General features: G+C 41.9%; 1 protein-coding gene across 2 annotated transcripts in view; it reads right to left on the bottom strand.

Moving 5' to 3' along the window:
• Window positions 1–18,233, bottom strand: part of LOC139584757 (craniofacial development protein 1-like) — a 58,115-nt gene that overhangs the window by 2,930 nt on the left and 36,952 nt on the right. Inside the window, exon 7 of one of the 2 annotated variants that reach the window (XM_071416946.1) lies at window positions 10,707–15,825. The exons of the other annotated variant lie outside the window; for it this stretch is intronic. Within the exon in view, the coding sequence (XP_071273047.1) occupies window positions 15,759–15,825 (67 nt within the window). The 3' untranslated portion in view covers window positions 10,707–15,758. Of the gene's footprint in view, window positions 1–10,706; window positions 15,826–18,233 lie in introns of those variants that run through there. 2 annotated transcript variants of the gene reach the window in all.

Genomic DNA, 18,233 nt, shown 5'->3' with positions numbered 1-18,233 from the left:
GTCTGGAGTCCAAATTGGAGATGTTTCGTTCCAACCGTCGTGTCTTTGTGAGACACGGAGTGGGTGAACGGATGATCTACACATGTGTATTTCCCTGCATAAAGCATGAAGGAGGTGTTATGGTGTGGAGGCGCTTTGCTGGTGACACTGTGTGTGATTTATTTAGAATTCAAGGCACACTTAATCAGCATGGCTACCACAGCATTCTGAAGCAATACCCATACCACCTGGTTTGGGCTTAGTGGGACTATCATTTGTTTTTCAACAGGACAATGACCCAACACACTTCCAGGCTGTGTAAGGGCTATTTTACCAAGAAGGAGAGTGATGGAGTGCTGCATCAGATGACCTGGCCTCCACAATCACCCAACCTCAACGCAATTGAGATGGTTTGGGATGAGTCGGACCGCAGAATGAAGAAAAAGCAGCCAACAAGTGCTCAGCATATGTGGGAACTCCTTCAAGACTGTTGGAAAACCATTCCTCATGAAGCTGGTTGAGAGAATGCCAAGAGTGTGCAAAGCTGTCATCAGGCAACGGGTGGCTACTTTGAAGAATCTAAAAACTAAAATATTTTGATTTGTTTAACACTTTTTTGGTTACACTATGATTCCATGTGTTATTTCATAGTTTGATATCTTCATTATTATTCGACAATGTAGAAAATAGTAAACATTAAGAAAAACCCTTGAATGAGTAGCCTTGTTCAAAACTTTTGAATGGTACTGTAGGCTTGGAATCACTGCCCACTTTAATAAAAGAACACGAGTCACTTTCATAATGTTTACATACTGCTTTACTCATCTCATATGTACAGTTGAAGTTGGATGTTTACATACACCTTAGCCAAATACATTTAAACTCAGTTTTTCACAATTCCTGACATTTAATCTTAGTAAAAATTCCCTGTCTTAGGTCAGTTAGGTTCAGCACTTTATTTTAAGAATGTGAAATGTCAGAATAATAGTAGAGAATGATTTATTTCAGTTTTTATTTCTTTCATCACATCCCCAGTGGGTCAGAAGTTAACATACACTCAAATAGTATTTGGTAGCATTGCATTTAAATTGTGTAACTTGGATCAAACATTTCGGGTAGCCTTCCACAAGCTTCCCACAATAAGTTGGGTGAATTTTGGCCCATTTATCCTGACAGAGCTGGTGTAACTGAGTCAGGTTCGTAGGCCTCCTTGCTCGCACAAGCTTTTCCAGTTCTGCCCACAAATTTTCGATAGGATTGAGGTCAGGGCTTTGTGATGGCCACTCCAATACCTTGACTTTGTTGTCCTTAAGCCATTTTGCCACAAATTTGGAAGTATGCTTGGGGTCATTGTCCATTTGGAAGACCCATTTGCGAACATGTTTTAACTTCCTGACTGATGTCTTGAGATATTGCTTCAATATATCCACATAATTTTCCATCCTCATGATGCCATCCATTTTGTGAAGTGCACCAGTCCCTCCTGCAGCAAAGCACCCCCACAACATGATGCTGCCACCCCCCGTGCTTCACGGTTGGGATGGGGTTATTCGGCTTGCAAGCCTCCCCCCTTTTCCTCCAAACATAACGATAGTCATTATGGCCAAACAGTTCTATTTTTGTTTCATCAGACCAGAGGACATTTCTCCAAAAAGTACAATCTTTGTCCCCATGTGCAGTTGCAAACCGTAGTCTGGCTTTTTTATGGCGGTTTTGGAGCAGTGGCTTCTTCCTTGTGTAACGGATGTGAAATGGCTAGCTAGTCAGCGGGTACACGCTAATAGCATTTCAATCGGTTACGTCACTTGCTCTGAGACCTGAAGTAGGGTTTCCCCTTGCTCTGCAAGGGCCGCGGCTTTTGTGGAGCGATGGGTAACGACGCTCAGTGGGTGACTGTTGTTGATGTGTGCAGAAGGTCCCTGGTTCGCGCCCGTGTCGGGGCGAGGGGACGTACTGAAGTGATACTGTTACACTTGCTGAGCGGCCTTTCAAGTTATGTCGATATAGGACTCGTTTTACTGTGGATATAGATACTTTTGTACCTGTTTCCTCCAGCATCTTCACAAGGTCCTTTGCTGTTGTTCTGGGAATGATTTGCACTTTTCCCACCAAAGTATGTTAATCTCTAGGAGACAGAACGCGTCTCCTTCCTGAGCGGTATGACGGATGCGTGGTCCCATGGTGTTTATACTTGTATACTTGTACAGATGAACGTGGTACCTTCAGGCGTTTGAAAATTGCTCCCAAGGATGAACCAGACTTGTGGAGGTCTACAATTTATTTTCTGAGATCTTGGCTGATTTCTTTTGATTTTCCGATGATGTCAAGCAGAGGCACTGAGTTTGAAGGTATGCCTTGAAATACATCCACAGGTACACCTCCAATTGACTCAAATTATGTCAATTAGCCTAACAGAAGCTTCTGAAGCCATGACATCATTTTCTGGAATTTTCCGAGCTGTTTAAAGGCACAGTCAACTTAGTGTATGTAAACTTCTGACCCACTGGAATTGTAATACAGTGAATTATAAGTGAAATTATCTGTCTGTAAACAATTGTTGGAAAAATGACTTAGTAGATGTCCTAACCGACTTGTTAAAAGTATAGTTTGTTAACAAGAAATTTGTGGAGTGGTTGAAAAACTAGTTTTAATGACTCCAACCTAAGTGTATGTAAACTTCTGACTTCAACTGTATATACTGTATTCTAGTCAATGTCACGGCGACATTGCTCAATGTAACATTTATATATTTCATTCTTTTACTTTTAGATTTGTGTGTTTTGTTAGATACTACTGCACTGTTGGAGCTAGGAACACAAGCATTTCGCTACATCCGCAACAACATCTGCTAAATATGTTGTATGTGACCAATAAAATTTTATTTGATTTCCATCTCCTTTTCCTTCTCCTAGCATGGCCTATGCACACCACATAGAGCCTTCTCTATACATAAGGGACAGCTAGAAAGATACCACTGCACCCAAAGTTCCTCCCCAAAGCCATTACCAGCTGCCTCCCGGCTCACGCCCACCACTGGTTGTTGTCTGGCCCTGGATCAGAGGGAGGGAGGCCTCCTCACTGGCCCCCCAGCCTGTGTGTGACCCCCCGTGGGAGAGCAGGCCCAGGGCATAGCCCTACCATGGGGCTGTCTGGAGCTCCAAGAACAGCTATGTGGTCTCCCAGTGTGGCCTAGTGGACCGCCCTCAGCCCACTGCTGCCTCTCTCTCAGGACCCTGGCCTCCGCAACCACATCCCTCCCAAAGAGACAGAAAAACACTGAGAAGAGGGAGGAACTGGGAGAAAGCAGCCATTTAGCGTGTCGGATAGGCTGTATTTCTGAACTCTCCAACTACAGTCTTTAATTGAATGTATATTTACTTCATCTCACCACTATCTAGATTGGCTGAATATACAGTAAGACTCTTCTCTCTCATCTATACTGAAGCACAGACAGACATAGCCAAAACCAGGGTAAGTGGTGGTAGTGTGACATCTCTGCCTGCATGGTTGAAAGCCTCCTCTACTCTCAACAGGCAGTGACAGAGTTAATCATCCCAACGTCTCCAAGGCTGCTCCAATGATGTCATGCTAGATTAGCATCCCCCCTGGTGGAGACCAAATCATCCCAAAGCAGTGGGACTGGAGAAATGAGAGAGTTAGCTCACACAGAGGAGTGCTGGGGTGCTGGGTAGCCATGGAGACAGGTGCAGGCTGGGTTATGATGATTTCGGGAAGAGATAATACAGAGACCTCAACCAGTGGCAGCAGGTATGTCATCCCCAGCCCCAGAGCAGGCTGGGTAATCACAGGTGAGCAGATGTCTGACTCCTTTTATTGGGTTTAAGAGACAAGTGAACCTTTAAAGGCCCAGTGCAGTCAAAATTCTGTTTTTCCTGTTTTGCATCATATTGTACAACATCTCATGAAACTATATCAAAAATGTTATTTCCTGATAGTTGTTGGTTGAAAATAAAATGTACACAGGACCTTCTAATCAGCAGGTTTTGCATGAGTGGAGTTTTTGCTTGCCTGGTGATATCAGAAGGCAGTATAAGTTAATAGACCAATAACATAGAGATTTCCAAACCTCTGCCAATAACATCTAGTTTTCAGGTTACATATCCCTCTACGTCCCTCACTCAGACCATTCCCAGTCAGTCCTAGCAAAATTGTAGCTCTAGAATTTTTTTGTTATTGCTAAAAAGCAATTTGTTGTTATTTTTTACCATTTTAATAGAAAAGTATTACAGTAGGGTATTTTATTGTCACCAAGACATTTTCTCATAGAGATAAAAACAGCTACATTGGGCCTTTAAATCAGAGGACTAGCAAAAGGTACCTGTGGAAAGCAACCCGCCTTACAGAACTAGGCTGTATCACCTGACACCTGACTTTCAGTGTCACCCAGGGATGAGCAAAAATGACAAAATACAATGACAAAAAAAGAGAGATCAATGTTTCAAAATGACAAAATACTTGTATTTTATAATGCATTTAATTAAAATACATGTATTTTGTATTTTAAAATACAAAAATATATTTGCAAGTAGCCGGGCCGAACTGCAATAAACATTCTCAGTAACAGTTACAGAACGTTTTACTTGCTATGATTGTGATATCTTATTGTTTCTAGTTGAATGCACTGACTGTAAGTCACTCTGGATTTGAGTGTCTGCTAAATGACCAAAACGTAAAATGTATATATGAAAATGAACATAGAAAAAAACTAAAACAATGTGGGGTCATGTCTAGATGGGATACAGTTTAACCTAATTCTACTAACCTGCTGTGTAAATTCTCCGAAACCGGCTAAGAAAAGTCAATTTTGACAAAACCTTGTTTCGGGGCAGAGCTCATTAGAATAATACTCAGCATTCTTTGCAATTGTCAATTTTTACATACACTTTTATATTTAGTTAATTTGGCAGATGCTCTTATCACACCATAGTACCATCAGACCTCTGATACCAATGCAAGGTGAAAGGGGGCCATGAAAAATGGTGAACCTCTAAAAAATATGCTATAGAAAAGTATTTTGAAAATAAACTACAGCTCTCGAAAGTATCTTGTTACAAAATACATTTGAGTGTAGTTCAGCCCAGTGTAAAAAATAGGTAATAAAAATGCATATTTCAAATACACGTAACAGAAATACTGCCTATCTCTGTTGTCACCACTCAGTTGATAGAGACCCTCGGCCCTCCTGACAAAATTGGGTCATCTGCACACATTTTTCACCCAATCCACATCACTTTGTTATTTTGGCATCATTAATTTCTCTGTCATTTCATAATGTGCCCCACAAAGCAGGTCACCTCCCTGTGAGTGAACACTTGAACTAGACTAAGTGATAAGCCTCGAGGTGACAGCCTTTTAGTGGTTGAGGAGATAGGAATATAGCGTGCTGGGTAGTTTGTTGTCTACACAGATTACTTTTATCCCTTAGCTCTCACTGTGAGCTACACACACCATAAGACTGGCCTACATCTCTTCAACATTCATTATTCATGATCAAAAGCAAAGAGATGTTCAGAAGAAAGTTGGTTACATAGTTAATTTAGACCAGGGGATGGGCAACTTTGATGTGGGTGGGAGCCACACAAAGAAAATGGGAAACTCATGAGGGGCCGCAGTGGCTCGCAGGTCTGCGTACACACATCCATACCCATATGCAGTCAGAGTCAACCCTTGCCTTTTGGCGGCCCTAAGCAAAATTTTGTCGCGAGCAAAAAAATATAGCGGCCCCCCTGTTGACAGTGAAGAGAAACAATTGAAGTTTTAGATTTCATTTCCTGCAATTCCACACATTTTGCCATAGGGTTGAGACAAATGTTTTCAATATGATATCTGATGATCAATGGGGCCTCACCCGGTCGGTAATTCGACCTTGCTTACTAAAAGTTTAGATAGCTGGCCACTAAACTAGCTGGCCACTAAACTAACTATCCAATCTAAAAATGTTTAGCTGACACGGGCTAATTGAGTGACATAATAGAACACATCCTGATGCACAAGCACATTTTGAAATTGCACCCTGTGAATTCTATTATTCAAACTTTTAATATTAAATTGAGACCCCGAAATGAATCCGCAGGCCTACAAAAAGGGGTTTAGAGTCAACTCTCACTCTCATTTCACGGCCTGACTATCTCCTATGTGGTTTGTGCGTGTGACAGAAACAGGCATATCTATTAATATCCACAGAACATAGGGGGGGGGGCAGTGAATATGCACCGCTTTAGTGTAGGTGTCTTTTCACACTCCTGTGGTTGGCTGCTCGGAAACACTCAATGCATACCACAGGCACATAGGACAAGTGCTTCTGTGTATTTGTGGGGCTTCAAAAACTTGCTCAGAAAAGAGCAGGTTAAAAACGCATATGAATACACACGCAATCTCACCTAACCACACACCTATACACTGCAGCAAAGGGCAAGCTATAGTAGTGCATTCATCAGCATCGAGGAGTGAAAGGAAGGACGCCTTATCTGCAGAGCTCCTGGGTAAATGGATGTGGACTGCTATTGCTATGTACAGAGCAGGTGCTGCTCTGCACCCGACTCCCTGCCCCCCTCTAACCTGATATATAACCTGCTCTAGACTGTGTTTTCTTAGCTCTGCTCCGTACATTTCCTTTCCTGTGACGCAGGAACAGGGACCAGCAGCCAGGCTGCATAGCTCATCAGTCAGAGACACAGAGGAGGATGGAGAAGAAGAGAGAAAGATGGTTGGGGGGGGGGGGGGGCTGTTCAATTATTCATCTGTTCAACAGTAACCTTTAGGAAAGAATAATGCCACTGCAGGGCCTCTCTGACAGCAGAGAGAAAATCCTGTTCTGGGAGAAGAGAGGCAGGCAGGCAGGGAGATGAGCGCCACTGAAAGCCCTGGATGTCAGGTGATGCTGGTATTCTGAGCAGGCATGCAGATGGACAGCTGCTCCATAGCTACAGGTCAGGCAGGGTGGATTATAGGCATTGATTGAAACTCAAGTGTTAAATTCAAATCTTCCATCCATCATATCTAAACCAATATCACAAAAATCTCAATGAAAATGATCAAATCAACTCGATTGGAGGTACACAACACACTCCCCGCCTCTCATGCGCCATCCAGCCGCTGCCGAGAACCACATAGCGGATTTCTTAACAGGGTTGATAGCAATTGATTTTTAAGAGTATTACTTGCGCTTACCTAGCTCAAATTCTAGATGTCGGATTAAAACTATAGCATCCATAAAGTGAGCATTGGACATAAAAAAATGCTGGACTGACAAAATGTGGAGGTGCAATTTTTTTTATTAAATGTATAACTTATCGCTCTCACGTGCACATTTCCGTCGTTAAGAAACAACGACGTGCTACCTTTTTGTAGCATCTCTGACAATGCACATCTTTTTTCAGCCGAATCTCAGAATTCTAACACCAGGTTGGTTGCTCGGCAACAACACAGCTGCTTACACCATGCTGCCAGTAAAGAAGTGTATGCGAACAAACCTAGGTTACTGTATTTAGCTAGCTATATGGTGATATTCAAGCTGAGGTTAATCAATAAATGTAAACAGATATTTAGATTAGCTATGCAACTTTAGCTATCTAGCTAATGTTAGCTTGCTTGTACAAAGTTCAGCAGCTAGTCTCTGTAGCTAGCTAACACCAGTCAGCTGAAAGCTAGCTAGCTAACGAACAGCCAAATAAAAGGTAGCTAGCCAATTAATGTGGTTTTGTTTTGATTAGTTAGGTATCTAAATAACGTAACGTTATACCAGTCAGATGAGAGTTAACGTTGGCTAGGAAGCTAACCAACAAGCAAGGGAAGCTAACTAACTATATTTCGCCAAATAAGGTTTAAGTCATCGTGTGTAAACTGCTGATCTCGTGTAATCGGAGCACAAACAAATATGCACAAATAAACTAGCGAACATCATTGGCTGCTATGATAGGTAACCTTAGTTAGCATTACAATCTTACGTTGGCTAACGTGTATGGACAGTTCATGCACCACCAAATAGCATACTTTCTTACACAAAATATAAATAGTTAGTTACATTAAGTTTAAAATCACAGAACTTTGGTTAACAGCCACCCTACTTCACATTAATTTGCATTGCACAGACCAAGTTATGGTAAGATAAGGTATCCTGATTTCAGACAGGATACTGCAATTAGCTACGCTAAATTTCCTCGAAGAGCAACCAAGACCACACAAACCATAGCCGAGAAAACAAATTGTTTTCTTAAAAAACAGTAAGCTAGTTATGAACTGCATATAGTAAATGGTTGAACCCTAAGCGCACATGTAAACATAACTTCAGTTGTGCTAGCATCAACTTACGAGACACGAATAACAGAATTGCTGTTTCAAGCATGTTTAGAATAAATTCCAGCATCGGCATGAACTCTTTCTCCTGCTGTCTTGTCATTTCTATAAACCAAATTTGTGCTGGCTAATCAACACAGTGTCAAGTTACTTTTCAGTGTGTTCACAGAAAATCTGAAGTCGCCATGCAAAAGCAAAAAGTAGTCAGGGGGTTGCAAATGGTGCACCAGGGTAAAACATCATCACTCAGAATTAGGTTTGCACATTTTGGGGAATATTCAGGAGGTGGAAACTTTCCGTGGGAATATATGGGAAATATATGCAAATTAATATTAATACCATTTAAATGTAGATGTTTTTTGCATTGGATATATTTGCCATATCATAAAGAGACAGAAACATAAACCTTTTACCTCATCATAAGTAGACATAATTGCAAATGATTAAATACCTCCAATAGAAATAAAATAAAAAAATTAACAATTTAGTTACGAATTGAACTTCAATTAAATGAGTTGACTCTTCACATGGGATGATTTCACTGAACAACAAAAGGGAATATTGAATGATACCCAATGATTCATCGCATCTCCCAAAAACATTTTCTACATACATCTGTAAAATGATAGTCTAGAAACTAAAGCTTTAGTTGTCTTCCTCTCAGGCTTCCATGTCTTCTCCCTGGACCTCCTCAATGTACACCTCTTGAACATCAGACTCTGAGGCCTCATCTTCACTGTCTCTTTCCAACCTTGTTGAGGACGGCTCGTTGTCAGGCTCAAAAATACTCAAATTTTCCCAGATAGCCACCACTTTTCCAACCCTTGTACTGGTCAGCCTGTTGCGTGCTTTGGTGTGTGTGTTCCCAAACAAGGGCCAGTTGCGCTCTGAGGCGGCTGAAGTTGGTGGGATTTGGAGGATGATGGAGGCAACAGGGAAAAGAGCCTCAGATCCACAAAGTCCCTTCCACCAGGTGGCTGAGGAGATATGTTGGCACGACTGCCATATTGCATCTCCATCCCAAAGCCCTTGCTTGGAATTGTACGTCGCCAGACTGCCAAGAACCTTGCACTCATCCAGGTCAAAGTGGCGAGACATGGTAGTGATGACAACATAGGCCTTGTTGATCTCTGCACCAGACAGGATGCTTTTGCCAGCATACTTGGGGTCCAACATGTACGCTGCGGCGTGTATGGGCTTCAGGCAGAAGTCTTCACACTTTTCAGAACTGCAATTTCCTCTGCTTGGAGCAACAGTGAAGTGGGCAGGGCAGTACGGATTTCTTCTATTACATCTGCAAGCAGAGTCTGAACATCAGACAGGATGGCATTGTCTCCCTCAATCTGTGCAATGGCTACTGCTATAAGTTTCAGGAGTTTCAGGCTGCTTACCACTGTCTCCCAAAATACATCATCCAGGAGGATCCGCTTGATGGGGCTGTCCATATCGGCAGACTATGATATGGCCATTTCTTGGAGACTCCTTCCCCTCCAGGAGACTGTCAAACATGATGACAACACCACCTCAACGGGTGTTGCTGGGTAGCTTCAATGTGGTGCTCTTATTCTTCTCACTTTGCTTGGTGAGGTAGATTGCTGTTATAACTTGATGACCCTTCACATACCTAACCATTTCCTTGGCTCTCTTGTAGAGTGTATCCATTTTTTTCAGTGCAATGACATCCTTGAGGAGCAGATGCAATGCATTGTGCATTGGTGTGATGTGAGGGTAGGACTCCTCCACTTTAGACCAAGCAGCCTTCATGTTCACAGCATTGTCTGTCACCGGTGCAAATACCTTCTGTGGTCCAAGGTCATTGATGACTGCCTTCAGCTCATCTGCAATGTAGAGACTGGTGTGTCTGTTGTCCTTGTGTCTGTGCTCCTGTAGAATACTGTTCGAGGGGTGGAGATGATGTAGTTAATTATTCCTTGCCCACGAACATTTTTTATTTATTTTATTTTATTTCACCTTTATTTAACCAGGTAGGCAAATTGAGAACACGTTCTCATTTACAATTGCGACCTGGCCAAGATAAAGCAAAGCAGTTCGACACATACAACAACACATGGTTACACATGGAGTAAAACAAACATACAGTCAATAATACAGTGAAAAATAAGTCTATATACAATGTGAGCAAGTGAGGTGAGATAAGGGAGGTGAAGGCAAACAAAATATATATATAAATAAATAAAAATATAAAAAAGGCCATGGTGGCGAAGTAAATACAATATAGCAAGTAAAAAAAACACTGGAATGGTTGGTTTGCAGTGGAAGAAAGTGCAAAGTAGAGATAGAAATAATGGGGTGCAAAGGAGCAAAATAAATAAATGAATACAGTAGGTAAAGAGGTAGTTGTTTGGGCTATATTATAGATGGGCTATGTACAGGTGCAGTAATCTATGAGCTGCTCTGACAGCTGGTGCTTAAAGCTAGTGAGGGAGATAAGTGTTTCCAGTTTCAGAGATTTCTGTAGTTCGTTCCAGTCATTGGCAGCAGAGAACTGGAAGGAGAGGCGGCCAAAGGAAGAATTGGTTTTGGGGGTGACCAGAGAGATATACCTGCTGGAGCGCGTGCTACAGGTAGGTGTTGCTATGGTGACCAGCGAGCTGAGATAAGGGGGGACTTTACCTAGCAGGGTCTTGTAGATGACCTGGAGCCAGTGGGTTTGGCGACGAGTATGAAGCGAGGGCCAGCCAACGAGAGTGTACAGGTCGCAGTGGTGGGTAGTGTATGGGGCTTTGGTGACAAAACGGATGGCACTGTGATAGACTGCATCCAATTTATTGAGTAGGGTTTTGGAGGCTATTTTGTAAATGACATCACCGAAGTCGAGGATTGGTAGGATTTGACCACCCATCAGAGATGATTGCAATACAGTCTGCTTTCTCTATGATTTGCTTGACCTTCACTTGAACTCTGTTGAACTCTGCATCCAGCAAATTAGTAGATAAAGCATGTCTGGTTGGAGGGGTGTAGGCTGGGCGAAGAACATTCAGAAATCTTTTCCAATACACATTGCCTGTGAGCATCAGAGGTGAACCAGTTGCATACACAGCTCGAGCAAGACATTCATCAGCATTTCTCTGACTACGTTCCTCCATTGAGTCAAAAAAAACTTCTGATTCCAGGAGAACCATGAGCTGTTGTTATCGATAAGGTGTCTGATTCGTCATTTTCACCTCGAATAGAAGTATAGGGACTTTTGTCAGAGGTTGCTTGTTGTGAGCGCTGAGGGAACGTTATGCACTTGGCCAGATGATTCGGCATCTTTGTTACATTCTACACATATGATTTGGCACAGTATTTGCAAATGTACACAGCTTTTCCTTCTACATTAGCTGCAGTGAAATGTCTCCACACATCAGATAGCGCCCGTGGTATTTTCCTGTAAAGATTAGAAAGAAATGACCAAAAAAAACTAATCCAATTCCAGATAAATAGTTAAGCAGTTAGATTAAACAACTCCTTTGTAAGATACATGTTTTAACATTAAACATGTATGGAAACAGGTGAATTAACACTCCTCAGTTAGCAGGCTCAAGCAAGCTAAAACCCACATGGTAGCAAAAACTAACTACAAAAATTGTTAACAATTTAGAAATGATTTAAACACACTTTGTTGTAGGCTACTATTTACTAGTTAACAAAAAAAATCATCTATGTCATATAAAATATATTCACCCCACCCAGTATTGTAATCAAAACTTACTAGAACGCATGTAGTCCTTGGCTCAGACAGTGTAGTAGTGTGGGCTCAATAGCATCTCATAGTGTGCAATATCTTGAGAATCAGCTGGACATGTGATGGAAGAATGCACTGTGCATGCAGAGGGTTGCAATTCCATTGAATTGTGGATAGTTTAACCAAAATATGCCACAAGACCTAGAATTGCTTTATGAATTTAAGCAAAATTCCAGGGCTTAACTTCCCATGGAAGATTTCTGGAAATTTACCGGAAAGTGTTCGACCCTTTGCAACCCTACTCAGAATCACTGCTTGCCGAACATTCCATGTGTCATCCTGGTCTCATGTAAAGCCAGGACACTGAAATTAGTATGATATGTTACGTTTGGTATGGTTACATAAGACAGTAGATTACTTAAAACCTCTTAAAGGAACCGCCCCTTTTCCCCCAATTTTGACCTAAAATGACATACCCAAATCTAACTGCCTGCAGCTCAGGACCTGAAGCAAGAATATGCATATTCCTGATACCATTTGAAAGGAAACACTTTGAAGTTTGTGGAAATGTGAAATTAATGTAGGAGAATATAACACATTAGATATGGAAAAAGATAATACCAAAAAAATAATGTGTTTTTGAAATGCAAGAGAAAGGCCATAATGTATTATTCCAACCCAGGCACCATTTCGATTTTGGCCACTAGATGGCAGCAGTGTATGTGCAAAATTTTAGACAGATCCAATGAACCATTGCATATATGTTCAAAAATGTGTACCAAGACTGTCCAAATGTGCCTAATGGGTTTATTAATACATTTTCAAGTTCATAATTGTGCACTCTCCTCAAACAATAGCATGGTATTATTTCACTGTAACAGCTACTGTAAATTGGACAGTGCAGTTAGATTAACAAGATTTTAAGCTTTCTGCCCATATCAGATATATCTATGTCATGGGAAATTTGCATTTTACTTACAACCTCATGCTAATCACATTAGCCTATGTTAGCTTAACCATCCCGTGGGGGGGACACCGATCCTGTAGAGGTTTTAAACCCCTTCACTGCAGTCAAATGACCAAATCACCCTCTAGTGGCCTCATGAGGTGAAATGTAATTAATATTTTTCATAATTAAAAAACATTATTACCAAAACACTTGCCGAAAATCTGGTGTTTGTATGTCAAACGGTTTTGTTATATTTCAGTCTTCTGTAATGTATACTGTGCATTCGGAAAGTATTCAGACCCCTTCCCTTTTTCCACATTTTGTTACGTTACAGCCTTATTCTAAAATGGATTAAATAACTTTTTTCCTCATTAATCTACACACAAAACCCCATAATGACAAAGCAAAAATAGGTTTGTATACATTTTTGCTAATTTATATAAAAAAAAATAAAAAAAACTTTATTTACATAAGCATTCAGACCCTTTGATATGAGACACGAAAATCAGCTCAGGTGCATCCTGTTTCCATTGATCGTCCTTGAGATGTTTCTACAAATTGATTGGAGTCCACCTGCGGTCAATTCAAATGATTGGACATGATTTAGAAAAGCACACACCTGTCTATATAAAGGTCCCACAGTTGACAGTGCATGTCAGAGCAAAAACCAAGCCATGAGGTCAAAGGAATTGTGATTAGAGCTCAGAGACAGGATTGTGTTGAACCACATTTCTGGGGAAGGGTACCAAAACATTTCTGCAGCATTGAAGGTACCCAAGAACACAGCGGCCTCCACAACATTCTGAAATGGAAGAGGTTTGGAACCACCAAGACTCTTCCTAGTGCTGGCCGTCTGGCCAAACTGAGCAATCGGGGGAGAAGGGCCTTGGTCAGGGAGGTGACCAAGAACCCGATGGTCACTCTGACGGAGATCCAGAGCTCCTCTGTGGAGATGGGAGAACCTTCCAGAGAGACAACCATCTCTGCAGCACTCCACCAATCAGGCCTTTATGGTAGAGTGGCCAGACGGAAGCCACTCCTCAGTAAAAGGCACACGATAGCCCGCTTAGAGTTAGCCAAAAGGCACCTGAAGGACTTCTAAACAGTGAGAAACAAGATTCTCTGGCCTGATGAAACCAAGATTGAACTTTTTGCCCTGAATGCCAAGCGTCACGTCTGGAGGAAACCTGACACCATCCCTACGGTGAAGCATGGTGGTGGCAGCATTATGCTGTGGGGTTGTTTTTCAGCGGCAGGGACTGGGAGACTAGTCAGGATTATGGGAAAGATGAACAGAGCAAAGTACAAAGAGATCCTTGATGAAAACCTTCTCCAGAGCGCTCAGGATCTCAGACTGGGGCAAAGGTTCACCTTTCAACTAGACAACGACCCCTAAGCACACAGCCAAGACAACACAGGAGTGGCTTCGGGACAAGTCTCTGAATGTTCTTGAGTGGCCCAGCCAGAACCCGGACTTGAATCCGACATAACATCTCTGCAGAGACCTGAAAATAGCTGTGCAGACACGCCCCCCATCCAACCTGACAGAGCTTGAGAGGATCTGCAGAGAAGAATGGGAGAAACTTCCCAAATACAGGTGTGCCAAGCTTGTAGCGTCATACCCAAGAAGACTCGTCTGTAATCGGTGCCAAAGGTGCTTCAACAAAGTACTGCATCAAGGGTCTGATATTTCAGTTTATTTTATTTTATACATTTGCATGTAGATTGATGAGGGGGAAGAAAACGATGTCAAAAAAGTGAAGGGGTCCAAATACTTTCCGAATGCACTGTATAAAGTGTCATATTGGGATGCAAACTCAAAATTGAATACTATATCTGACATGGTACAGGTCTTATCTTTTTTAAAGCCCATAATCATGTGTGTGAGGTGTACACGTTTCTTTCAAAGTAGATTTGTTTAAGAGAAACTCTGTGTGACCCTGATTTAGCCCACTGCAGTAAAAGGTTTTAAGACAAAAATGAGGGTGGTTGGTCGGAGTGGAAGGATGGGCGTATAACGCAAATGTCTAACAACCAAAGGTTCAGTGTTCCAATCTCATCACGGACAACTTTAGCATTTTAGCTAATTACCAACTTTGCAACTACTTACTACTTTTTAGCTACTTAGAAACTACTTAGCATGTTAGCTAACCATTCCCATAACCCTACCCCTTTAACACAACTCCTAACCATAACCTTAACCCCTAGCCTAGCTAACTTTAGCCACCTAGCTAACATTAACGTTAGCCTCCTAGCTTACCTTAGTGACAACAAATTGGAATTCGTAATATATCATATGTTATGGAAATTCATAACGTATCGTACGAATTGAAATTCGTAACATATACAAATTACAATTCGTAACATGTGTCAAATGGATGATGGCCGTCCACAAATTAATACATACCATACGAAACATAACATATCATACTATACTGAAGGACAACATAAACGCAACATGTAAAGTGTTGGTCCCATGTGTCTCAAGTTGAGGGAGCGTGCAAATGGCATGCTGACTGCAGGAATGTCCACCAGAGCTGTTGCCAGAGAACTGAATGTTAATTTCTCTGGCTTCCCAGGCGGCGCGGCGGTCTAAGGCACTGCATCGCATCACTACAGACCCGGGTCGACCTCAGGCTGTGTCACAACCGGCCTTGACCGGGAATCCCATAGGGCGGCGCACAATTGGCTCAGCGTCGTCCAGGTTAGGCCGGGGGGGGGCTTTACTTGGCTCATCACGCTCTAGCGACTCCTTGTGGCGGGCCGGGTGACTTCGGTTGTCAGTTGAACAGGGTGCGGCTGGCTTCCGGGTTAAGCGTGCAGGTGTTAAGGAGCGCGGTTTGGCGGGTCATGTTTCAGAGGACGCATGATTCGACCTTCGCCTCTCCCAAGCCTGTTGGGGAGTTGCAACGATGAGACAAGATCAAAAATGGGGAGAAAAGGGGGTCAAATACAAAAAATATATATATATAAAATTAAAACTGATGTGTATTTCTGTCTGTAATAAAGCCATTTTGTGGTGAAAAATGTATTCTGATTGGCTGGGCCTGGCTCCCCAATGGGGATACCCTCCCAGAACCACCCATGGCTGCGCCCCTGCCCAGTCATGTGAAATCCATAGATTAGGGCCTAATACATTTATTTAAATTGACTGATTTATTTATATGAACTGTAACTCAGTAAAATCTTTGAAAATGTTGCATGTTGCTTTATATTTCTGTTCAGTATAAATGGAGTGTCTCGGATTTACATACAGAATAATACGAAATGCTATACGATCAGGTTGCAGCAGCGTACAGTCAAAAGAAAACAAAATGCTTGCTAACTTGGTTAACTACTTGATTAAATCAACTGTTTTAACCAAGCAAGATAAATAAATGTGGAATCACTACTGAGTGAATTAACAAAATCATTTTGGAACGAACGCTTCCAATAATTTGAATGGTCTGTCGAAGTCAAGGTGTTAAGTTCCTAGTGTAATGGTTAGTTCCCACCTGTGGGTCATAACATTGCGGGTTCGCCTCCTGGAGGAGAAATTTTGACCACTCTTTTGTTAAACCTCTTAGATGTAAAGTCCCCTGTTTAGGGGACCTGCCTGGTTCTGGTACCGATTCCGAACGTAATTTTCACTTATAAATCGATTTGTGGACACTGTAGATCAAAACGGCTTGAATTGAGCAATAGCCCTGGTTCCCACGGACACAGAGGCTGCAGTCCAAATTCAAAGTAGACAGACCTTGGCCCTAAACAGCCCTTGAATGGCGTTTTACATTGTCACATCGGAGAGCCAATGTCCGTTGAAATCTTGAAATTGACCTAAAAAAACAACCAACTTAAAGCTACGAATGTACCTAGCAAGCTAACGTAGTTAGCTAGCTAGCTACAGTTACCCATAGCTAGCTAACTAGTTTTATAGCTTGGTAATTTATTCCAATATGTTTATGAAACTAGCTACGTTTTATAGGGTCCTCACTACAAGACTAAGCCACTTTGCCAATGCTAAAATCAATGTCATCTATATATTTGTTTTAGTAAGCTAGCTTACAAAATTCATAATTTTGTCTGATATGCCGAAAATGCAGCCGTGTTGATTAAATTTGACACTTTCCGGCCACCGGAGTATGATACGTGACCACAGTTTGCATTGAATTGTGGGTCATATCAACCCCACAAGTGATCATTCCCTTGAGCTAAATCGAGGGGGCAACGTTAGTGAATTGGACCTCCACTTAAGACAAACTGCATCCAGTTTCGACAAGGATTCCCGCAAGGCAAAGAGGCTAGCGCGAGTGCGGAGGGCGTAAAAATAACATATTTGGACTGCAGCCAGACTATATTTTCTGAGCCTGTGTGATGTAGGATGTGAAATCTGAAACCACTTGAACCTGGGATGTCCTTCCTACCATTTAATTCGCTCTTCCGACTGTCCATCAAATCTTGGCTGAACCCTACAACCACTGACAAAGAACACTGACAATCAGCCACTGACAAAGAACATCCCTGCAATTGTTACATCGTAGCGGAGCAGGAGAGTGATTTCATCAAGGTAGCAAATTCAGAGATTGATTTATAGACATTAATATAAATACATAGATTTTAATCAAAAACGTTCTGTTTGTTATAGACAGACAAGATTAATATGAGATTAAAGTAAATCATACAGTATAATGGTTTAAAAGCGGGATTTTTATAATATTACCGTTAAACAACTTTATATCACTTAGGCACAGCAGGCATCAAGTTACTTGCCGTTCATTTTGCATATAAAAGGTCTATAATTTTTATCAAACACAATTAAATACTTACAATTGCCAACTTATAGGCATGACTCATTTAGGCATCTTAATAAGGCTGGACTGCTGCAGAGCTCAGCCAGGTACAAGCTATCGATCACAAAGCACTTGTCTATAGGGGATTATCTTCATGACTATCCACAGTCCAACCTGCTGATGACTACTGTAGATAGTGTGAGGATTTAGTGACCAGCCGGAGGAAGACGACAGCACCCTCCTCGGGATAGGTACTCAGTGTAAAGCCAATTAGTACATACCTGGGCCCACTGATTGGCTTGGTGTCTCCCTCTATATAGGTGTGCCAGGAGATGAGCTCGAGGTGGATTGGGAGCAGACACGGGGACCTGTGAGGACCTCGGACTTTCCTACCTCAGAGAAAGCGTCTTCATCTGATGCACCTTGGCTCTATGTTAAACAAGGCAGGCTATTGATAGAGGGAAGCGTTCCACCTGTAAATATGTGTAGATGATAGTCTAAAGATAAGGGGAGCCGTTTGTTGTTTCGTGTT

Source organism: Salvelinus alpinus, chromosome 9 (genome assembly GCF_045679555.1).
Source record: "Salvelinus alpinus chromosome 9, SLU_Salpinus.1, whole genome shotgun sequence".
NCBI classification, from domain to species: domain Eukaryota; kingdom Metazoa; phylum Chordata; class Actinopteri; order Salmoniformes; family Salmonidae; genus Salvelinus; species Salvelinus alpinus.
This window is presented reverse-complemented; position numbering and strand designations above follow the sequence as displayed.